Raw genomic sequence first — 19,305 nt, 5'->3', positions numbered from 1 at the left:
GGGTGTTGTGGCAATCACTTGGGATCTTATTCTCTAGCCCGTAAGGTTCTTTTAGCAGGATATTTTTGGCCTACTATTTTGAAAGGTGCCATAGCTTTGGTGACTTCTTGTGACAGTTGTCAGCGACATAGCAGACTTCAGCATCAGCCAGCGGCGTTAATGAAAGGAATTGTGGCAGCATGTCCTTTTGATCAGTGGGGAATGGATATTGTGGGTCCTTTCCCTCTAGCCCCAGCTCAGAAGAAATTCTTGTTGGTCGCTATAGATTACTTCTCTAAATGGGTGGAGGCGGAGGCCTTGGCACGAATTACTGAAGGAGAAATTCTGAAATTTCTGTGGAAGAATATTGTGCGTAGGTTTGGAGTACCGCGGAAGATTATCTCCGACAATGGGAGACAGTTTCAGGGAGCCCGGGTGCAAGCTTGGTGCAAAGAGATAAAAATTCAAGAACACTTCGCATCTGCCCATTATCTTCAAAGCAATGGTCACGTAGAGGTCACTAACAGATCTTTGGTGCAAAGCTTGAAGACCCGATTAGGAAAATCCCAAGGAAATTGGGTGGAGGAACTCCCTAGTGTGTTATGGTCATATCGTACCACACCCAGAATTGGGACAGAAGAGACTCTATTTAGTCTGGTTTATGGAAATAAAGCGGTCTTGCCAGCAGAAATTGGAGAAGAGTCAGCTCGAATCATTTTCTACGATGAGAAGAATGGAGAAAAGAGAATGGAAGACTTAGACTTTATGGAGGAGAAGAGAGAAGCTGCTGCCATCAGAATGGAGGCATACAAGAACAGGGTAGCTCGATCCTATAATCGTCGGGTGCGCAGGAAGGGCTTCCAGGTAGGAGATTTGGTGCTGAGAAAAGTTCAGGAGGGGGCTATAGGGAAGCTCGACCCTAAATGGGAAGGACCGTACAAGGTGGTGATGAGGCTCAGTTCGGATGCTTACTACTTGGAAAATTCAAAGGGGAAGATGTTAAAGAGACCTTGGAGTGCTTACAATTTACGCAAATATTATTCTTTAATGTTGCAAGAACAATTTTCCTTTCAGTTGTAATTCATGCAGGCTACATTTTACTTTTATCTATAAGCAGTTGCTCTTTTGAAAATATTGATGTAGACATGCCTCAGTTCATCACCTTAGCCACGCCTCTTAGGCCCCTGGCTTTGATTCAGCTCATTACCTTAGTCACGCCTCTTAGGCCCCTGACTTTGGTTCAGCTCATCACCTTAGTCACGCCTCTTAGGCCCCTGACTTTGGTTCAGCTCATCACCTTAGTCACGCCTCTTAGGACCCTGGCTTTGATTCAGCTCATTACCTTAGTCACGCCTTTTAGGCACCTGACTTTGGTTCAGCTCATCATCTTAGTCACGCCTCTTAGGCCCCTGGCTTTGATTCAGCTCATTACCTTAGTCACACCTCTTAGGCCCCTGGCTTTGGTTCAGCTCATCACCTTAGTCACGCCTTTTAGGCCCCTGACTTTGGTTCAGCTCATTACCTTAGTCACGCCTCTTAGGCCCCTGACTTTGGTTCAGCTCATCACCTTAGTCACGCCTCTTAGGCCCCTAGCTTTGATTCAGCTCATTACCTTAGTCATGCCTCTTAGGCCCCTGGCTTTGATTCAGCTCATTACCTTAGCCACGCCTCTTAGGCCCATGGCTTTGGTTCAGCTCATCACCTTAGTCACGCCTCTTAGGCCCCTGACTTTGGTTCAGATCTTTACCTTATTTACGTCACCTCGACCCTGACTTTGGCTCAGCTCATTACCTTAGTCACATTTTAACTGAAACACATCTAGTACTTAGCACATCAACCAGTACAGGTCGGGAGCTCATTCAAGCTTTCGAGCAACATAAGCCAGGTCAGGTCGGGAGTTCATTCAAGTTCTCGAGTAACATCAGTCAGGGCAGGTCGGGAGCTCATGCAAGCTCTCGGGCAACATCAGTCAGGTCAGGTCGGAAGTTCATTCAAGCTTTCGGATAACATCAGTCAGGTCAGGTCGGAATTTTATTCAAGCTTTCGGATAACATAAGCCAGGTCAGGTTGGGAGTTCATTCAAGCTCTCGGGCAACATCAGTCAGGTCATGTCGGAAGTTCATTCAAGCTTTCGGATAACATAAGCCAGGTCAGGTCGGGAGTTCATTCAAGCTCTCGGGTAACATACGTCAAGGCACATCGGGAGCACGGCCAAGACTCCTCGGCATATTTACCAGCTCGGCTCGGGAGCTCAGCTCAGCTAGGGAGGTCAGTTCAGCTCACCTTTAATTTTTAAGTATTTATCTTGCCTCCCTTCAGGAGCTCTGCTCAGCTCACCTTTGGATGTTAGTTTATTTTTAAGTATGTATCTTGCTCCTCTCAAGGAGCTCAGCTCGGCTCAACACTTTCGGGTGTTGGTTTATCTTTAAATGATTATTATGCCTCCCCTTAGGGAGCTTAGCTCGGCCACCTAGAGCTCAGCTAAGCTCAACGCCTTTTGAGTGTTAGTTTATTTTTAAGTGTTAATTTTGCCTCCCTCTAAGGAGCTCAGCTCATTTTAAGGTGTTAGTAATCGCAACTCAAATTGTGATAACCTAAAAGAATAATAATATAACTGAGCTTGCATAATCTGACAAAAATCTAAGTGTTTACATCAGCAATAACAAAAATTAATTTTCATTCTCCCCTTCACCCTCGCCTCCCTCGGCCTCAGCCTTGTCCTCCTTGGTTGCCTCCCCTAAGGTGAGGGAGAGGGCAAATCCATCCAAGTCTAGAAAATCTACTGGGGTCCCTTCAGGAGGATAACCTGCTGCCCTGAACTACTGCGTACAACCCTCTAACCCTTTGGACAGGTAGCCATAGGCTTGGACAGCAACCTCATCCATAAACTCGTCCGACTTTAGGAAGCTTTCTTTGAAGCCTTCAGCTCTTTTGGTCAGCTTGGTTCGGGATAGCTCTAGCTCTTGGAGGGCTTGAGAAAGCTGATCCTGGGAGCCTTTAAGTTCACCCTGCAAGGCTTCCTTCTGCACCTCAGAGACTCGGAGGTCGTTCAGCTGCTTCAGCCGGTCAGCCTGGAAGCCCATCCGCATCTCCTCCATTTGGGCTCGGAGATTGGCCACCTCTTTTTCATGACCAAGCTTGGCATCCTCCGCTAACTGATTAAGCTCAGCAAAATGAGCTTCGTAACCTCGGGTATCCTTGGAAAATTGTTTGCGAGCCATGGAAGCTCGGAGGGACATCTCAGCGTTCAGGACGGCGGTCTAAGAAAGATAAAGAATAAGTAAATGAGAACATAAAAGAGGAACATGAAATAATGGAGAAATAAAAGTTACCTCAGCAGAGGCAGTGTTAGAGCGCTGCATCAGTTCAGCCCATCCAAGGCTCTTCACATAATCGGCGTCAGCCTGGGAGATCATATCTCGGAGGACTGATCCGGTCGTTGGAGTAGGGCCAACCCCCACGGTGCGCAGAGCATCGTGGTACATTTCAAAGAAATTGGTCCTGCATCGAACCACGGGAGTCTGAGGTTTATCCGCCCTGAACTGGCGGAGGGGCACCACCTCAGGAATAGAGGACTTCCCAGAGTCCAGCTCTACCACTTCAGGGCGAGGGCTGGATGTGGCCCGCCTTTTTGAGCCCTTAGAGTGAGGGGCAGAAGGCTCGGACTTACTAGCAGCTCGGGGTGAAGGGGCTTTAGGCTTGGCGGAGCTCCCTTCAGTCCTGCTCCCAGGGGGGGCAGCCGTTTTCTTCTTTTCCAGCATTCTTTTCATGGCAGCGTCCATGACTCTTTTTTCTATATATATAAGAAAGAAGAGAGGTCAGTTCAGGAAATAGTGATAGTAATATGGCTAACATGTTGGAGCAAGGGCGGGGGAAGGGCCATACCTAGATTTCCTCAGACCGAGACATCGGCCGAGCTGAGCCCATGGTGGCAAAGAAGATCTTCTGCCAGAAGGGCAGAAGTATCAAAGCACCTTCCCCCTATAGCCCTTTGGGCTCCAGTAAACAATTCCCCTTGACGGAAGCCCGGGGCGGGAACAGGTAAGAGGGGGAGAGCATCCCTCCAAGTTGAGCATATATCCCAATCATCGGAGGGATGAACAAAAAAGAAAGAGTTTTTCCAATTTTTGTTAGAGCTGGGAAAGCCCTTAAAAAACTTGCAATTAGGTTGGCAAGAAAAGTAGAAGGGGCCCTCCTCAGAACGTTTGGGAAGTAAAAAATTACAAATAGTAAAACAATTTACGTCATAGCCTAAAGTCCTAAAGAGGACAACGAAACTACACAGAGTGCGAAAGGAATTAGGAGTGAACTGCCCTAAATGAAGCTCATAGTAACGGCTGAGCTATTGAAAAAGGAGGGGGAGAGGAAACCTAAGACCGGCCTCCAGCTGATCTAAATAAAAGGTATAATACCTCTCTGGAGGATGGTCAGCTCGGGCCTCAGGGTCAGGAATGATGAACTCATAATTCTCCGGGGCGTGAGAGAGAGCTCTTATCCTGTTCTCATCCGAAGCATCTAGCTCGGATGGGTATTGCTCAAACCACGGCACCACGGGGATTTTGGGGTCATTGCCCAGGTCATATTCCTGAGCAGAGGTTAAAGCATGAGCAGGGTCCTGGCCTGAAGGCTCTCCTGCGGGAGTAAGAGCGAGGGAATCAAATCGATCCACCTAACGGAATACTTCGTCAGAGCTTCCAGAATGAGCTCAGGAAGAAGTAGCCATGAAAGGAAATACTTACTTAGGAAGCTCGGAAACTTGGGAAAAAGGGAAGAAGGCGGAAAAGCTTGGAAGAGGGGAATTCAAGAGAGAATTTACAGAAGTAAGAAGTGAAGAAAGTGAAAATGAAATTTTGACAGCAAGGGGCTATTTATAGAAAGATCGGGTTAAATCGAGCCGTTGAATTTGGACAGGTGTATGGCTCAGATTCGTTGGAATTCAAAAAGTTACCGTTAATGATTGTCAGAATGACAGGAGGGCTCAGCAGGCACCTCAGGTCGGCATTCTCTTAGGGTCATCTCATAATCAAAAATGAATTTCGAGTCTTTGACCTCAATTCGACTTTCATGGGAGGGACTTGTGATACCCAGAGGAGGAAACTACCTCAGCTCATGGATGACCCTAATATAAAAGGAACATCCCTAATCAACCAGAACTGGTTCAGGAGCTCATCTCGGGAGCTCAGCCAGGCTCCTCCACTATCACCTCCAGTTCGGGTCAGGAGCTCAGCTCGGGAGCTTGGGAGCTCAGCCAAGCTCCTCCACCATCACCTCCAGCTCGGGTCACGAGCTCAGCTCGGGAGCTCGGGAGCTCAGCCAAGTTCCTCCACCATCACCTCCAGCTCGGGTCGGGAGCTCAGCTCGGGAGCTCGGGAGGTCAGCCAAGCTCCTCCACCGTCACCTTCAGCTCTGGTCGGGAGCTCTGGAGTTCATCTCAGCCCCGATGTCAGTAGGGAGTTAACTTAGTAGAGGGGTTGGACAACCTTGATGAGCTAGCTAAGATGTTAGGATCAGTGTTCAGGTTGAGTTCAGGGGTTCAGCAATAACTCACTCATCCCTTTTCCATATGACCCCAGGGAGAGCAGCAGTATAGCGTCCCCATGATGACAGTTCAGCTCAGATTAAGTGTATTATTATTTCCTTTGTCAGACAAGATTCGGGCGAGATCTCATCCTAAATATTCGGGATTGTGATCCTGGGATTCGCGAATTCTTGATAAGGATGGTAGGCGCTAAATCCGGAGTTCTTTCCTATAAATACCAGGTTCACTTTCATTATTTGGATCCTAATTTTTCACTTGTGTGCACACACCACTCTCTATATTTCGCTATCCTAGCATCTGACTTGAGCGTCGGAGGGGATACGCCGGAACACCTTTTGGCCCCCCCTTAACATTCTTGATTAGTGGTTTCAGGTCAGCAGCAGTTCGTCTTTTGTTGGAGGAGTTTCATCAGCTCATCCAAGGAGATCACGTTATTGAGGTAGATCACATTGTAATCATTCTGAGTAACGGTGTTGTTTGGTTCGAATTTAGATAAAAATTTGGATCAAGCTATATTTTATTGGTTTTTATAGACTTTCAAACCATATGATTATTTTATAACCAAACCATGAATTCGGCTTGGTTAGGAACTTAGGATAATACGTGCATGATAACTGACGTTGAGTGTATATTTTATTTTATCGTAGGATAAAATGATTATAAGTAAAATACGATATATTAAAATTTTGTGCAATTTACAAAAAATTTCAGCTCATTAAAAACCCTGAATATTTAGGGTCATGGTTATGTTTAAAGTTGGTTTTAAATTTGCAATAAATAAATTCTCAAAATGTAATTATAAAGTTCGCGTACAACTAAAAGTCAAATAAAATATTTCAAAATTCAAGAAAAATAACATTAAATCAGTAAAAAAAAAAATTATTACACAATTTTTGTATAATAATGCAATTGGTTTGGATCAGTTAAACTCCATATTTTTAATCCAAAACTTGAATTCCATTAATTTGGGGATATCTGAAATACCCAAAATGCACTTGGAATTGAATAAATAGGCTTGGACAAGTGGAAACCTTAGACACGTCTCATAGTGTTTGGCGCCCTTGTTTCCACGCCACGAATCACACCTCTTTCTTCCTCTCCATGCAATATTCTTTTGGAAAAAATCCAACTCTCCCAAATCTATAAAAAGAAAATCGATTACTTAGTTTGATATTAGTAGCTCATAATTTCCCTTTTTCAATTCTTGCAAAACTGGGGGAAGGTATTTTGATTTTTAATGGTGGGTTCAGCAAGACAAGGTCTGCCTTCATGGATTGGAGCGGCGACAGTAACAAGAAAAATGGAAATAGATAATAATATGGTGAAAGAGGAATCTTTATGCAAAAGATCATCGAATCCGAAGATTTCTGATGCGGAATTAAGTTTTGGGGAGAGGGCGTTCTCTGCTGCTGGCGCCGCCGTGATATCTTCTATCATCGTCAACCCTCTTGATGTTGCCAAGGTGTTTGTCGAAATGACGCATTTCTCGAATTTTTTTATTTGGGAGAATGTGTGCAGTTTTATTAGCTCTGAGTATGCCATGGGGTTTAATTTACGAGCTAAATGATTTGATACATTTTGCTTGATTGTTTGATTTTTTTTTTATAGATACTTCATGTTAGTGAATGGCCATAAAGATCCCCATTTAGCCGGAGGTTCAAAACATTCCATGTGGAGTTTTCTTGTGCTTGGACATATTCCCTGATCTTCCCTGTTTTAGATTGCCTATTTGGACTCATTTAACCTCTTCTTAGTCTACGATACCTAACAGTGCCCCTGTACATCAGATTATCAAATTCTCATGGGTTTGTTGGGTGTGCTTCAATGTGGTAGTTTGCCCCTTTTTTCGGATTTTTTAACGTGGCATTTGCGTAGTGGAATTCCTTTTGCTTTAACAGAGGAAGCTTTCTTGTTCATTAGACATATGTTACCCGATCTGTTTGGGGCTTAGTTGATATCTGCTAATTTTCCAGGTTAGGTTGCAAGCTCAGGCAGCTGGGGTGCCCTATGATGGCTTCCATCGAATGGCATGCTTTGAGTCAAGCACGGTAAGCGAATCTGTATTTTTTGTATATATTCATCGAACCATTCACGTTGCAAAGGGCTTCCTAGTCCAGAGTTTGTAAACATGGTCTTGGCTTATGTTTGTAGCACGCTAGGCTTTCTCATCAGTGCTCTTTATTAGTTGCATTCCTATGTTATTCCACTGCATTGGTCACTTATATTAGTTCTTTCCTTCCCTTCATCACAAGCTATGTTTTGATAGTGCTTTTGCCCACATTCTTGGATTCAGATGTTGCAAGACGTGAAGTATATGCCGTCATCTGCTTGCACCCAACCAACATGCTCCCCCGAGTGCACCCGTTACAAAGGAACTTTGGATGTATTCTACAAAGTGGTGCGGCAGGTTGGTGAAGCTATTGTTTTTTCACTTAATTCATCTTCATCTGACTTCGATACATCATGCTCAGAAGTATTGTTTTGGTTTGAAATAAGTAATTATCTTAACTAATTGGAAATTTAATCAAGTTAAAATCAGTATAAATTCTGAAGCTTGCTATTATGAGGTTCTCTTAATTTTATTCTTTAAATACCACATTTTAAGCGAAAAACGGATACAGAACTATGACCATATCACGTATATAACTTATCAAAGCACTAAAATATATGTTGGTTTTATCTAGAGGCTTTAAAGCATTTTGCACGCTTTTTCCAACTTTATCTTCATTTGGTTAAATGACCCTAACCTTGTGAAATCATCCAGGAAGGATTCTCACGATTGTGGACAGGAACTAATGCCAGTTTAGCACTTGCAGTCCCTTCTGTAAGTTTCTTTCTTAATCATTGTGGTGGGCAAATTATTTAGTTACGACTTCATGTTGAAGTCCTTTTGTGTATTATTTGTAGGTGGGAATTTATATGCCTCTGTATGATATTTTCCGCAACTACATGGAAGAGCTTACGTCACAAAATGCCCCAACCGTGACTCCCTATGTTCCTCTAGTTGCTGGTTCCTTAGCACGCTCTGTAGCATGCATAAGTTGTTACCCCGTTGAGCTTGCTAGAACACGTATGCAGGTATTTTATATTTCATCACAGGGAAAAAAATGAACACGTCTTTTCATGCTAAATATTCTCCTAATTTCCCAATAATTTATTTGTTGTATCAGAAACTTGTCTTGGCATGGACATTCTTTTAAATGTATTTATGGTGATCTTTTTGGTCACAGGCATTCAAACACAACCAAGCTAGTGTGAAACCTCCAGGAGTGTGGAAAACTTTGATAGATGCTGTCTCTGACATCAAGAGTTCTAAGAATCCTCAAGCTAGTAGGATATCATTTGGAACTTATATTTTAATGTTTGTATCTATTATATGTTTCATGATTGTGTTTGGAAGAGAAGTTCAAATTTTTCTTCCATCTGAACTGGTGTGATTGTGGTTAAATTGAATCAGTTCAAAGCTACCGTATCCTATGGACTGGCCTTGGCGCACAACTAGCTCGTGATGTTCCATTTTCTGCTGTTTGCTGGTCATTGCTCGAGCCAGTAAGAGCTTTTTTTCTGCTCCGTGAGTAATTATGATGCCATGATATCTCATGTTCACTCATTTTCATGCAGCTCCGAAGGAGAATTCTGAGTGGGTTAGGTAATGAAGCCAGTTTACCCAGTGTCCTTGGGGTAAACTTCTGCGCTGGTTTGTTGGCAGGAAGCATAGCAGCTGCTAGCACATGTCCTCTAGACGTTGCTCGCACGAGACGACAAATAGAGGTTGATAAATTTTTAATAGTTGATTGATAAAGTGGGTACATGATTGAAATCAGATAGCACACACTCAGTACTTACTCAAAGCAAGATTTGGCTAATGTGTGGTTATCAATAGTCCTGATTTTGCAATAAGTTAAAGTTTTTCTTTCTTTTTTGGGTGATATCTGTGGTTATCAATAGTCCTGATTTTGCAATAAGTTAAAAGTTTTTCTTTCTTTTTTGGGTGATATCTGTGTACTGCTCTTCTCCACCTCATGATTGTTTTTGCATGAGAAAATCTGAGACATGAATCTAAGTTAATGGATAGTATAAAATGCAGGGGCAGTAGAATAGATCTGTAGACAAAAGTTAATCGTATCATTAGACCATATCTACTTGAATATGATCTCTTTTGTGATTTTCTCCATTTCTCGACTGTGATTATTTATGCTCTGGCTTTTCAGAAAGATCCCACACGAGCATTGACGATGACCACGAGGCAGACTTTGGTTGAGATCTGGAGGTACTTATCAGACTTTCTATTACTTCAATACTCTTCCATAACATCATGAGATCATAGAGTTTGGTACCCGATGAAAGTTCTTGGGCATTAATGAAATCTATTTTGAGGCATCACATTTTCATAAGCTGGATTCAGACTGAATAACAGATGTTCCTAGAAACCATTCCTTGCAAAAATTTCATCCAACTGTTTCTTAATTATAATGACCAGTCGCAACAACATAACAAAAATACTTTTATTGGTATTCCAATGATTCAAAGGACAGTCTCTCGTTTGAATTTTGCTAGAGTTATCACGTCTTACTGCTTAAAGCCTCGACTATTCTGAATTCTCCCTTGGCATGTTGTGTAGGGATGGAGGTATAAAGGGATTTTTTACGGGGGCTGGGGCTCGAGTTGCTCGAGCCGGTCCTTCAGTGGGGATTGTGGTATCTTTTTATGAAGTTGTCAAGCATGCCTTGCATCAAAGACAGATGACAGAGTAGTTATGGAAAAGAGAATGCTAACATCTGAACAGGAATTTACGACATCGACAAAGGAATAAGATACTATTGGTTGCACATACTCAGCTGATTCATTTATCTGAACATTTGTTGGTACTTGTTTCAAGCCAAATTTAAGCTTCCTTTTGGGAGTTAGCTGAATATAAATGAGCACATGGGAAGTTAGCTTGATTTATGGATTGGCAGTTGGATCATTGTCGTTGCATTACCTTTATCTCAAATCTTGTTGAAGATGTGAAGTGTATTTACAGTTGCATACAATGCAGTGTTGTATGTTTGTTATTTGGCGGATAATATAAAGTTACAATCTTTCCTTTCTGCTCGCATTCCTTTAATTTCTCAAGTCGCTCTTCTTATTGTATAACAAAATCGAAACTAAATTTACAAGTGGGTCCAAAATCGAGTTTAGATCCCAATTCAGAGTGAAATATAAAAGGAAGAAAAATATACGAGAAAAAAGTGGTAGGAAATGGGTAGCAGCAGCAGAAGAGTTACAGTGAACAAAAACAAAACAAATGCATAGAAATCTTATGTACAAGAACTCTTAACTCATGCATCCACGAGGTGGATGAGATACGTGAGCACCAGTGCCACCAACATCAGTACACATGCTATCCCTTGATCAATCGCACTGCCTGCAAATTCAATCACAGAACAAAAAACAAAAAACACTGTTATGAATGAATTTTGGCAGCCAGAAATGGGGAGAGAATGCTGCGTACCGTCGCTGGAAGGGGTCGGAGCAGGAGCCAAATCCTGCGCTCGAGAAAACGGAACGACATTGCCGGAAAGCAAAGCGAAAATCGCCATGAATCCGAGATGAAACCATGCCATAGCCATCAGTGAATTCGAGGTGCGAAGATATTAGTGTGGAGGTTTTTTTTTTATAGTGTTGATCATGGAGGAGAGAGATCGAGAGAGATCGGGGGTCCCGCCATGTGCCACCTCTCTCTCTCTTTCTCGAATTGTTTTTGATAATGCCAGATGAGAAAGTGCTTCTGTCAGAGCAATCACCTTTTCACAATATACAATCACCACAATTTCAGATTTCATCTGGGAAGATTTTGCTCAGTATCCATCATTTCGATACACTTGTGGGATCCGAGCGGGTATGAGATTGACTCATTGATTTATAGTGGTTATGATTCAAATAGATCTGATCGTTTTTTAAATAAAAATTAATATTTTTTATTCATTCAGTCGAATAAAATATTCGATTTACAAAATTTATGTATGCGACTTGTTTGTATGAGTTAAGATTAGAAATTTGAAACTTACAAATTCTTTTTCAACTTTAAAGAAACAGGACTTGGGGTAAAAAAAATTGCCAAATGCCAATAATGTAAATGAAAGAATTTTAGGCAATTAGCTATATATTAAAAAAGAAAGGAAAAAAAAATTCAAAGCCAATAATTAGATCTGGCAGAAACACTTCCTTTTCTGGCAAAACTTAGAATCATATATTTCCAACGGAAACGATTATAAAAGATTTTGAATTTTGAATTTTTTAGCTTATCTCGCGCATTCATATTGTGTTCATCCCCCACACTCCCCCCACATGGCTATACACACATCGTCCCCTTCAATTTTCATATATCTTCGCAACTTCAATTAAATTATTATCTTTTGTCAAAAAAAAAATATCAATAGGAGAAGTCCCTTGACTGGGACTTTGAATTTTGTCGGCTGATATGTGTGACACGTGTGAACTCTTTTTTTATTTGTTATCATAAAAATAATTTTTTTTTACATAATAAGTTATATTTTTTTAAAATGAAAGATCTATAATAAAAGAAAAATGCTAGATATTATTCTTGTAGTGTATACGTTGACTTGCACCAAATTACAATTTTCCTCATTAAATATAAAATTACCCATGATAAGAAATAAATATCTTGTTCGTCAAATAAATTTTTGTAATTAATAAAAAAAATTAGGGGTGGGCCTCGGGTCGGGTTTCGTCGGGTCGGATAGTCATTGACTACCCGAACCCGATCCAAAAAAATCGAGTACGGTAAAGTTGGGTACACGACTGCGGGTACCCGTGTGTTTTTTTTTTTTTTTTTTTTTGCAAATTCGATGAATATAAAAATTAAAAGCAATCCATATATTTGTGGTTGTGAGCTACTTTTACCCTCAGATATTTACTTATTTTTCACAAGTTTTGAAAAAAAAAATTCTCAACATTATCAAACAACTAAATAATCGAAATTTTTGAAATAATAATAATAATTTCTCAAGTGATGTATGTATACGGTATACCCAATCCAAGAAAAACAACGGTCATTTTAGTTGAGAGCAATAAAATGAAAATAAAGAGGATATGTATTTGGATAATACATACTAATATATATTAAATTTTCAAAAAACAATTTGGGTTTTGTCGGGTACCCGAACCCGATCGGGTAGTAATTATACTACCCGACACCAACCCGAAAATCGCAATATAGAACCCGAACCCCATTTTTTAAAAAAGTAACCGACCCGATCGGGTAAACCCGATCCGGTCGGGTATCGGAACGCCACCCCTAAAAGAAATAGATAAACCAAGGTGTACACTAAGATGTACATCCGGTTTGGTTCAACCAACCTTAAAGAGTATTACCCTAATAAAAAATCTAACAAACCATGATTTGTCATGTCTAGAGTTGGAAAAAAATACCGAAATGTTGTCATACCGCCTATACCGTACCGAAAAAAAACCGTATATACAGAAAATTTCGGTGAAAAAAATAGTTTAAAAAAATATTTAAAATGTAGATATACACGCTATCATACCGATATCGTATCGAATTTCGGTATATACCGAAATTTTTCGGTAAGAACGGTATGTTTTCATGTCATACCGAAATTTCGATATACCAACATTTTGGTATACCGAAATTTTCGGTACGGTATAGGTATCGAAAATTTCGATACGGTATGCGGTATTCGTTGAATACCACAGTATACCGTACCAAACCACCCCTAGTCATGTCAGCACTATCTATTTCTACTATAAAAGGGTGAATGGAGGGCAAAGTTTTTTATTGTGTATTATCATAATTGCCCAAATTTTGTTCATTGGAGTGTTAAATGAAAGGGGTATTTTTTAAAACTGCATGAAATTTATAAGGACATTTAAGGAAGCACGATAATTTCTCTCTCTCCCTACATAGATTAATGAGTAATAATTGAGTTTGTATTTATTGTTAATAATTGAGTTTGTTTTTATTGCATCTTATTTTTATTGGGTTTTAATTGACTTTAAATATCTGATTTTTTTAGTGAGTGTAATTTTTTGGGGTTTTTTAATTGGGTCTAAATATTGAGTTTGTTTGTTTTATTGCGTCTTATTTTTATTGGGTTTTTAATTGACTATTAAATATCTGAGTTTTTTTTAGTGAGTTTTTTTGGGTTTTAATTGGGTCAGTTCTTGTGGATTATGTTTTAAATGAATCATTTTTAATTTTATTTTTAATATTAATATTTATGGGTAATAATGATTTTTTATCTTGAAAAATATAGAATTATGATATAAATTAAGATGAAAAAATTACTATTATAATAATAATATAATAGTAAGATACTAATAAAAATGATGAATTAATCATATTAAAATAGATAATGAATTACATAAGGATTGTGACAAATATAGTAATAGAAGAATTCACATGCATATTTTTTGTACTATGACAATAAAATAACTGATCATTTAAAATATTTAAGCAATATTTACAATTTTACAAAATTTGTGTTTAATATAATATATAGATCATATAACATCACCATAAATTTCATGAAGAATAAGTTTCATAATGTGATAATCTGTTAATAAAAGCATGCTATATTAGAAAGAAAATAAAAAATAATATAAATTATTTTTGAACTCTTTAAACACAACATTTTAATTGATTTTTAAAATATCATATTACATTTGTAAAGTTAATCATATACTATAGCAATATACGTGAAATAAAAAAATACATATAGTTTCTTTGTTATTACAAATAAATTGTGTCTATTCACCTCTTATTTAATTATAAAAATTCACCTTCAATGAATTGATTTGAATTATTTTTTATCAATTTAAGAATACAAAATTTAAAACACATTTTTTTTAAAAAAAAAATCTAATAAAAAATAAAATTTGGTTACGACATACTTATAAAAATATTTGAAAATAATGATACATCATAATTCAATAGATATATGATCATAAAAATAAATTAGAGAATTTTTTTTTTATCGAAACCTAATTCTTAAGAAAATCTAAAAAACAATTAACATAAAAATGATTCAGATGTTGGAAAATAAAAATATGCATGAATTCTTTAAAATTATTAAAGATAATATATATTTATTTTATTATGACTATAAAAGTGTAAATAGAATGACTAAGTTTTTCATTATGGATTTTTTATTTTGCTTTTAGATTGTATACTCATTCGATTAATTGTATGATATTAGATTTTCTACACAATGTTTTAAAATATAAAGATACTAATAAAAATGATGAATTAATCATATTGAAATAGATAATGAATTATATAAGGATTGTAACAAATATAGCAAAAAATTCACATTAGGGGTGTGCAATCGGTCAAAACCGAATCAACCGAATCGAAATCTACAAAACCTAACCGATCGAAATTCTTTTTCGAACAATCGAACCGACCGATATTTAGCATGAAACCGAATCAACCGAATCGATAAAACATCGGCTATTTCGGTCGGTTACCGGAAAAACCGATGTTTTTTTTAAAAAATTGAACACTTCGAAAATTCGAAGTAATCCTCGAATTCATTCATCGCAATTGCTTCAACTTCCCCACAATTAAAAATTAAGAGTGCACCACATATCAATAATGCCACTGGGTAAGCCATATCATGAACAAAATCAATAAGAAACAGTTTGAAGATGGAGAACGTTTACATCTTTTCGGAAAAATAAATCTCACCTATTTTCGAAAAACAAAAATCGATCTACCTCTAACCTTCAAAGAGGAAAAAGTTGGATGAACACTCTGACTATGACCGAGTTAGTGTTCAGATTCGGTTCGGTTGAGCCAGAATTTGCAAATCCGGGGTGCTGGTCAGGATTCTGCTATATTTGAACGAAGCGGAGTTGGAAGTGGTCGAATCTTGGGAAGACGATGTGTGACGACCAGGACCAAATCTTGTGTGTTTTTGTGAAAAAGGGGCTAGAATTCTGGAGGCTGGAACGAGACATAATGAGAGAAGAAGAAAACGCCATGGTTTGGGGTTGGGCTGTAGGGTGAGTTATTTTTTTTTGGTTTATAATATATAATGTTTAAAGCCCATTAGCCCAGCATAAATAACTATCATTCAAATGTAAAATTAGGCTCAATAATAATTTTTTTATAAAAAATATTATATTAAATCGGTTTAATCGGTTAAACCGATGTTTTAAAATTCAAAACCGAAACCGAACCGACTAAACCGAATTGACCGAATTTTGTAAAAAAAAAAAAAAACCGATCGACCGATTAAACCGAACCGAATTTCCGATTTAATTCGGTTCGATCGGTTATTACGGTCAAACCGATATTTTGCACACCCCTAATTCACATACTTTTTGTACTATGACTATAAAATGGTGAATGAAGGGCAAAGTTTTTTACTGTGTATTGTCATAATTGCCCAAATTTTGTTCATTGAAGTGTTAAATGCAAGGGGTATTTTTGAGAACTGCATGAAATTTATAAGGACATTTGAGGAAGTACGATAATTTCTCTCTCTCTCTACATAGATTAATGGGTAATAATTGAGTTTGTATTTATTGTTAATAATTGAGTTTGTTTTTATTGCATCTTATTTTTATTGGTTATTAATTGACTTTAAATATCTGATTTTTTTAGTGAGTGTAATTTTTTGAGGTTTTTTAATTGGGTCTAAATATTGAGTTTGTTTGTTTTATTGCGTCTTATTTTTATTGGGTTTTTAATTGACTCTTAATATCTGAGTTTTTAGTGAGTTTTTCTGGGTTTTAATTGGTCAGTTCTTGTGGATTATGTTTTAAGTGAATCATTTTTAATTTTATTTTTAATATTAATATTTATGGGTAATAATGATTTTTTATATTGAAAAATATAGAATTATGATATAAATTAAGATGAAAAAATTGTTATTATAATAATAATAATATAATAGTAAGATACTAATAAAAATGATGAATTAATCATATTGAAATAGATAATGAATTACATAAGGATTGTAACAAATATAGTAATAGAAGAATTCACATGCATATGTTTTGTACTATGACAATAAAATAACTGATCATTTAAAATATTTAAGCAATATTTACAATTTTACAAAATTTGTGTTTAATATAATATATAGATCATATAATATCACCATAAATTTTATGAAGAATAAGTTTCATAATGTGATAATTTGTTAATAAAAGCATGATATATTAGAAAGAAAATAAAAAATAATATAAATTATTTTTGAACTCTTTAAACACAACATTTTAATTGATTTTTAAAATATCATATTACATTTGTAAAGTTAATCATATACTATAGCAATATAAGTGAAATAAAAAAATACATATAGTTTCTTTGTTATTACAAATAAATTGTGTTTATTCACCTCTTATTTAATTATAAAAATTCACCTTCAATGAATTGATTTGAATTATTTTTTATCAATTTAAAAATACAAAATTTAAAACACATTTTTTTAAAAAAAAAAATAAAATTTGGTTACGACATACTTATAAAAATATTTGAAAATAATGATACGTCATAATTCAATAGATATATGATCATAAAAATAAATTAGAGATTTTATTTTTATGGAAACCTAATTCTTAGGAAAATCTAAAAAAACAATTAACATAAAAATGATTCAGATGTTGGAAAATAAAAATATGCATGAATTCTTTAAAATTATTAAAGATAATATATATTTATTTTATTATGACTATAAAAGTGTAAATAGAATGACTAAGTTTTTCATTATGGATTTTTTATTTTGCCTTTAGATTGTATATACTCATTCGATTAATTTTATTGATATTAGATTTTCTACACAGTGTTTTAAAATAGTAAGATACTAATAAAAATGATGAATTAATCATATTGAAATAGATAATGAATTACATAAAGATTGTAACAAATATAGTAATAGAAGAATTCACATACTTTTTGTACTATGACAATAAAATAACTGATCATTTAAAATATTTAAACAATATTTACACTTCTATAAAATTTGTGTTTAATATAATATATAGATATATAACATCACCATAAATTTTATGAAAAATAAGTTTCATAATGTGACAGTCTGTTAATAAAAGCATGCTATATTAGAAAGAAAATAAAAAATAATATAAATTTTTTTGAACTCTTTAGACACTACATTTTAATTGGTTTTTAAAATATCATATTGCATTTGTAAAGTTAATCATATACTATAACAATATAAGTGAAACAAAAAATAAATTATTTCATATAGTTTCTTTGTTATTACAAATAAATCGCCTTCAATGAAGTGGTTTGAATTATTTTATATCAATTTAAGAATACAAAATTTAAAACACATTTTTTAAAAACAATTTAATAAAAAAAATAAAATTTAGTTACGACATACTTATAAAAATATTTGAAAATAATGTTACGTCATGATTCAATAGATATATGATCATAAAAATAAATTAGAGAAATAAAATTTTATTGAAACATAATTCTTAGAAAAATCTAAAAACAATTAACATAAAAATGATTCAGATGTTGGAAAATAAAAACATGCATGAATTATTTAAAATTATTAAAGACAATATATATTTATTTTATTATGACTTTAAAAGTGTAAATAGAATGATTAAGTTTTTCACTGTGGATTTTTTATTTTGCCTTTAGATTGTATATTAATTCGATTAATTGTATTGATATGAGCTTTTCTATACAGTTTTTTAAAAATATAAAAAATGATGTATAAAGTGAATATATGTTTGAAAAATAAAATATATTTTAATTGAAATTATTTTTTAAAAATCATGTATATTTAATAATTTTAACTTTAAAATTATGAATAGAAATAAAAAATTTCATTAGAGAATTTTTCGATAGATAATTGGATGAACATTTCGTGAAAAATGAATGTAAAAAATTAAAGAAAAATATAATATAAAATTTATGGATAATTTGGAATTTAAATAAAAATAAATAGTATAAATTTCATTCATAAATATTAATAAATCAAATATAATTATGGAAAAATAAAGAAAAATTTGTAATTTTGGTCCGGTAATATTTGCAGATTATGATTTTTGGTCTATATTTTTATATCAGATAATTACCCCTATGAACTCTCAAGATTCTTAAAGACATGGATGAAAAATGAATTATCTATTAACTCTTTGTGTTTTCAAATCTTGAGCACTTATATCCCCATGTTTTCAAGTTTAAGCACATCCTCTTATCTATACGTGTTTTTGTAGGCATTTATATCCAAAATTTGAAACACAAGAACTTAACAGATATAGATGGTTTTTAGCGATATCGAAATCTCAGTTTCAGTTCGTCTTGCGTATTTTGATTTTTGGTAATTTTAGTTATTTTTCATGAAAAATGCTGATGCAATACTATAAACGTCTACGCTACAAAAATATCACATCGAAAAAAGACTTTAAAATCGTAAAAAATAAAAAATAAAACAAAACAAAACAAATACAATAGACTTTGAAATCTGATAACACAGAGTATCAGAATTACAAACAAAGAAATTTATAGAATCAAAAAAACAATTTTTCCAAAAATAAATGTCAAAATGTAATCGATGAAAATTTATCTAAATAAATTTGAGACTCAAACATAAGATTTTATCAAATATTAGAAATTTACTATATCTTTAAAAAAAATAAAACAAATTAATATTATTCGAAATTTTAATTATTACTTATTTTAATTTTTTTAAAAGGTGAATAAATTTAAATTTATGATTTGTCTTATGTTATATCTAATACATTTTCACGTGTCTAACGTACGAGACACGTGTTAA

The 19,305-nt window shown here is 35.4% G+C and overlaps 1 protein-coding gene across 2 annotated transcripts; it reads left to right on the top strand.

The window, feature by feature from the left end:
- Positions 1 to 6,574: 6,574 nt before the first annotated feature.
- LOC140881328 (mitochondrial carrier protein MTM1-like) lies at positions 6,575 to 10,583 on the top strand. Of its 2 annotated transcripts, none has more exons than XM_073286535.1 (10): positions 6,575 to 6,980; positions 7,492 to 7,566; positions 7,812 to 7,925; positions 8,283 to 8,342; positions 8,426 to 8,596; positions 8,749 to 8,848; positions 8,976 to 9,067; positions 9,140 to 9,289; positions 9,730 to 9,788; positions 10,140 to 10,581. In XM_073286535.1, exons 1-10 carry the CDS (start codon positions 6,756 to 6,758, stop codon positions 10,270 to 10,272), a joined length of 1,179 nt encoding a protein of 392 aa, XP_073142636.1. In that variant the 5' UTR covers positions 6,575 to 6,755; the 3' UTR covers positions 10,273 to 10,581. The 2 variants fall into 2 exon arrangements, with proteins under 2 accessions (XP_073142636.1, XP_073142637.1); XM_073286536.1 differs by having other exon boundaries at positions 6,838 to 6,980; positions 7,497 to 7,566; positions 10,140 to 10,583.
- The last annotated feature ends 8,722 nt before the right edge of the window (positions 10,584 to 19,305 follow it).

Source organism: Henckelia pumila, chromosome 2 (assembly GCF_033568475.1).
Source record: "Henckelia pumila isolate YLH828 chromosome 2, ASM3356847v2, whole genome shotgun sequence".
Classification (NCBI taxonomy): domain Eukaryota; kingdom Viridiplantae; phylum Streptophyta; class Magnoliopsida; order Lamiales; family Gesneriaceae; genus Henckelia; species Henckelia pumila.
The sequence above is the reverse complement of the archived record's forward strand: the minus strand, read 5'-3'. Positions and strand labels throughout refer to the sequence as shown.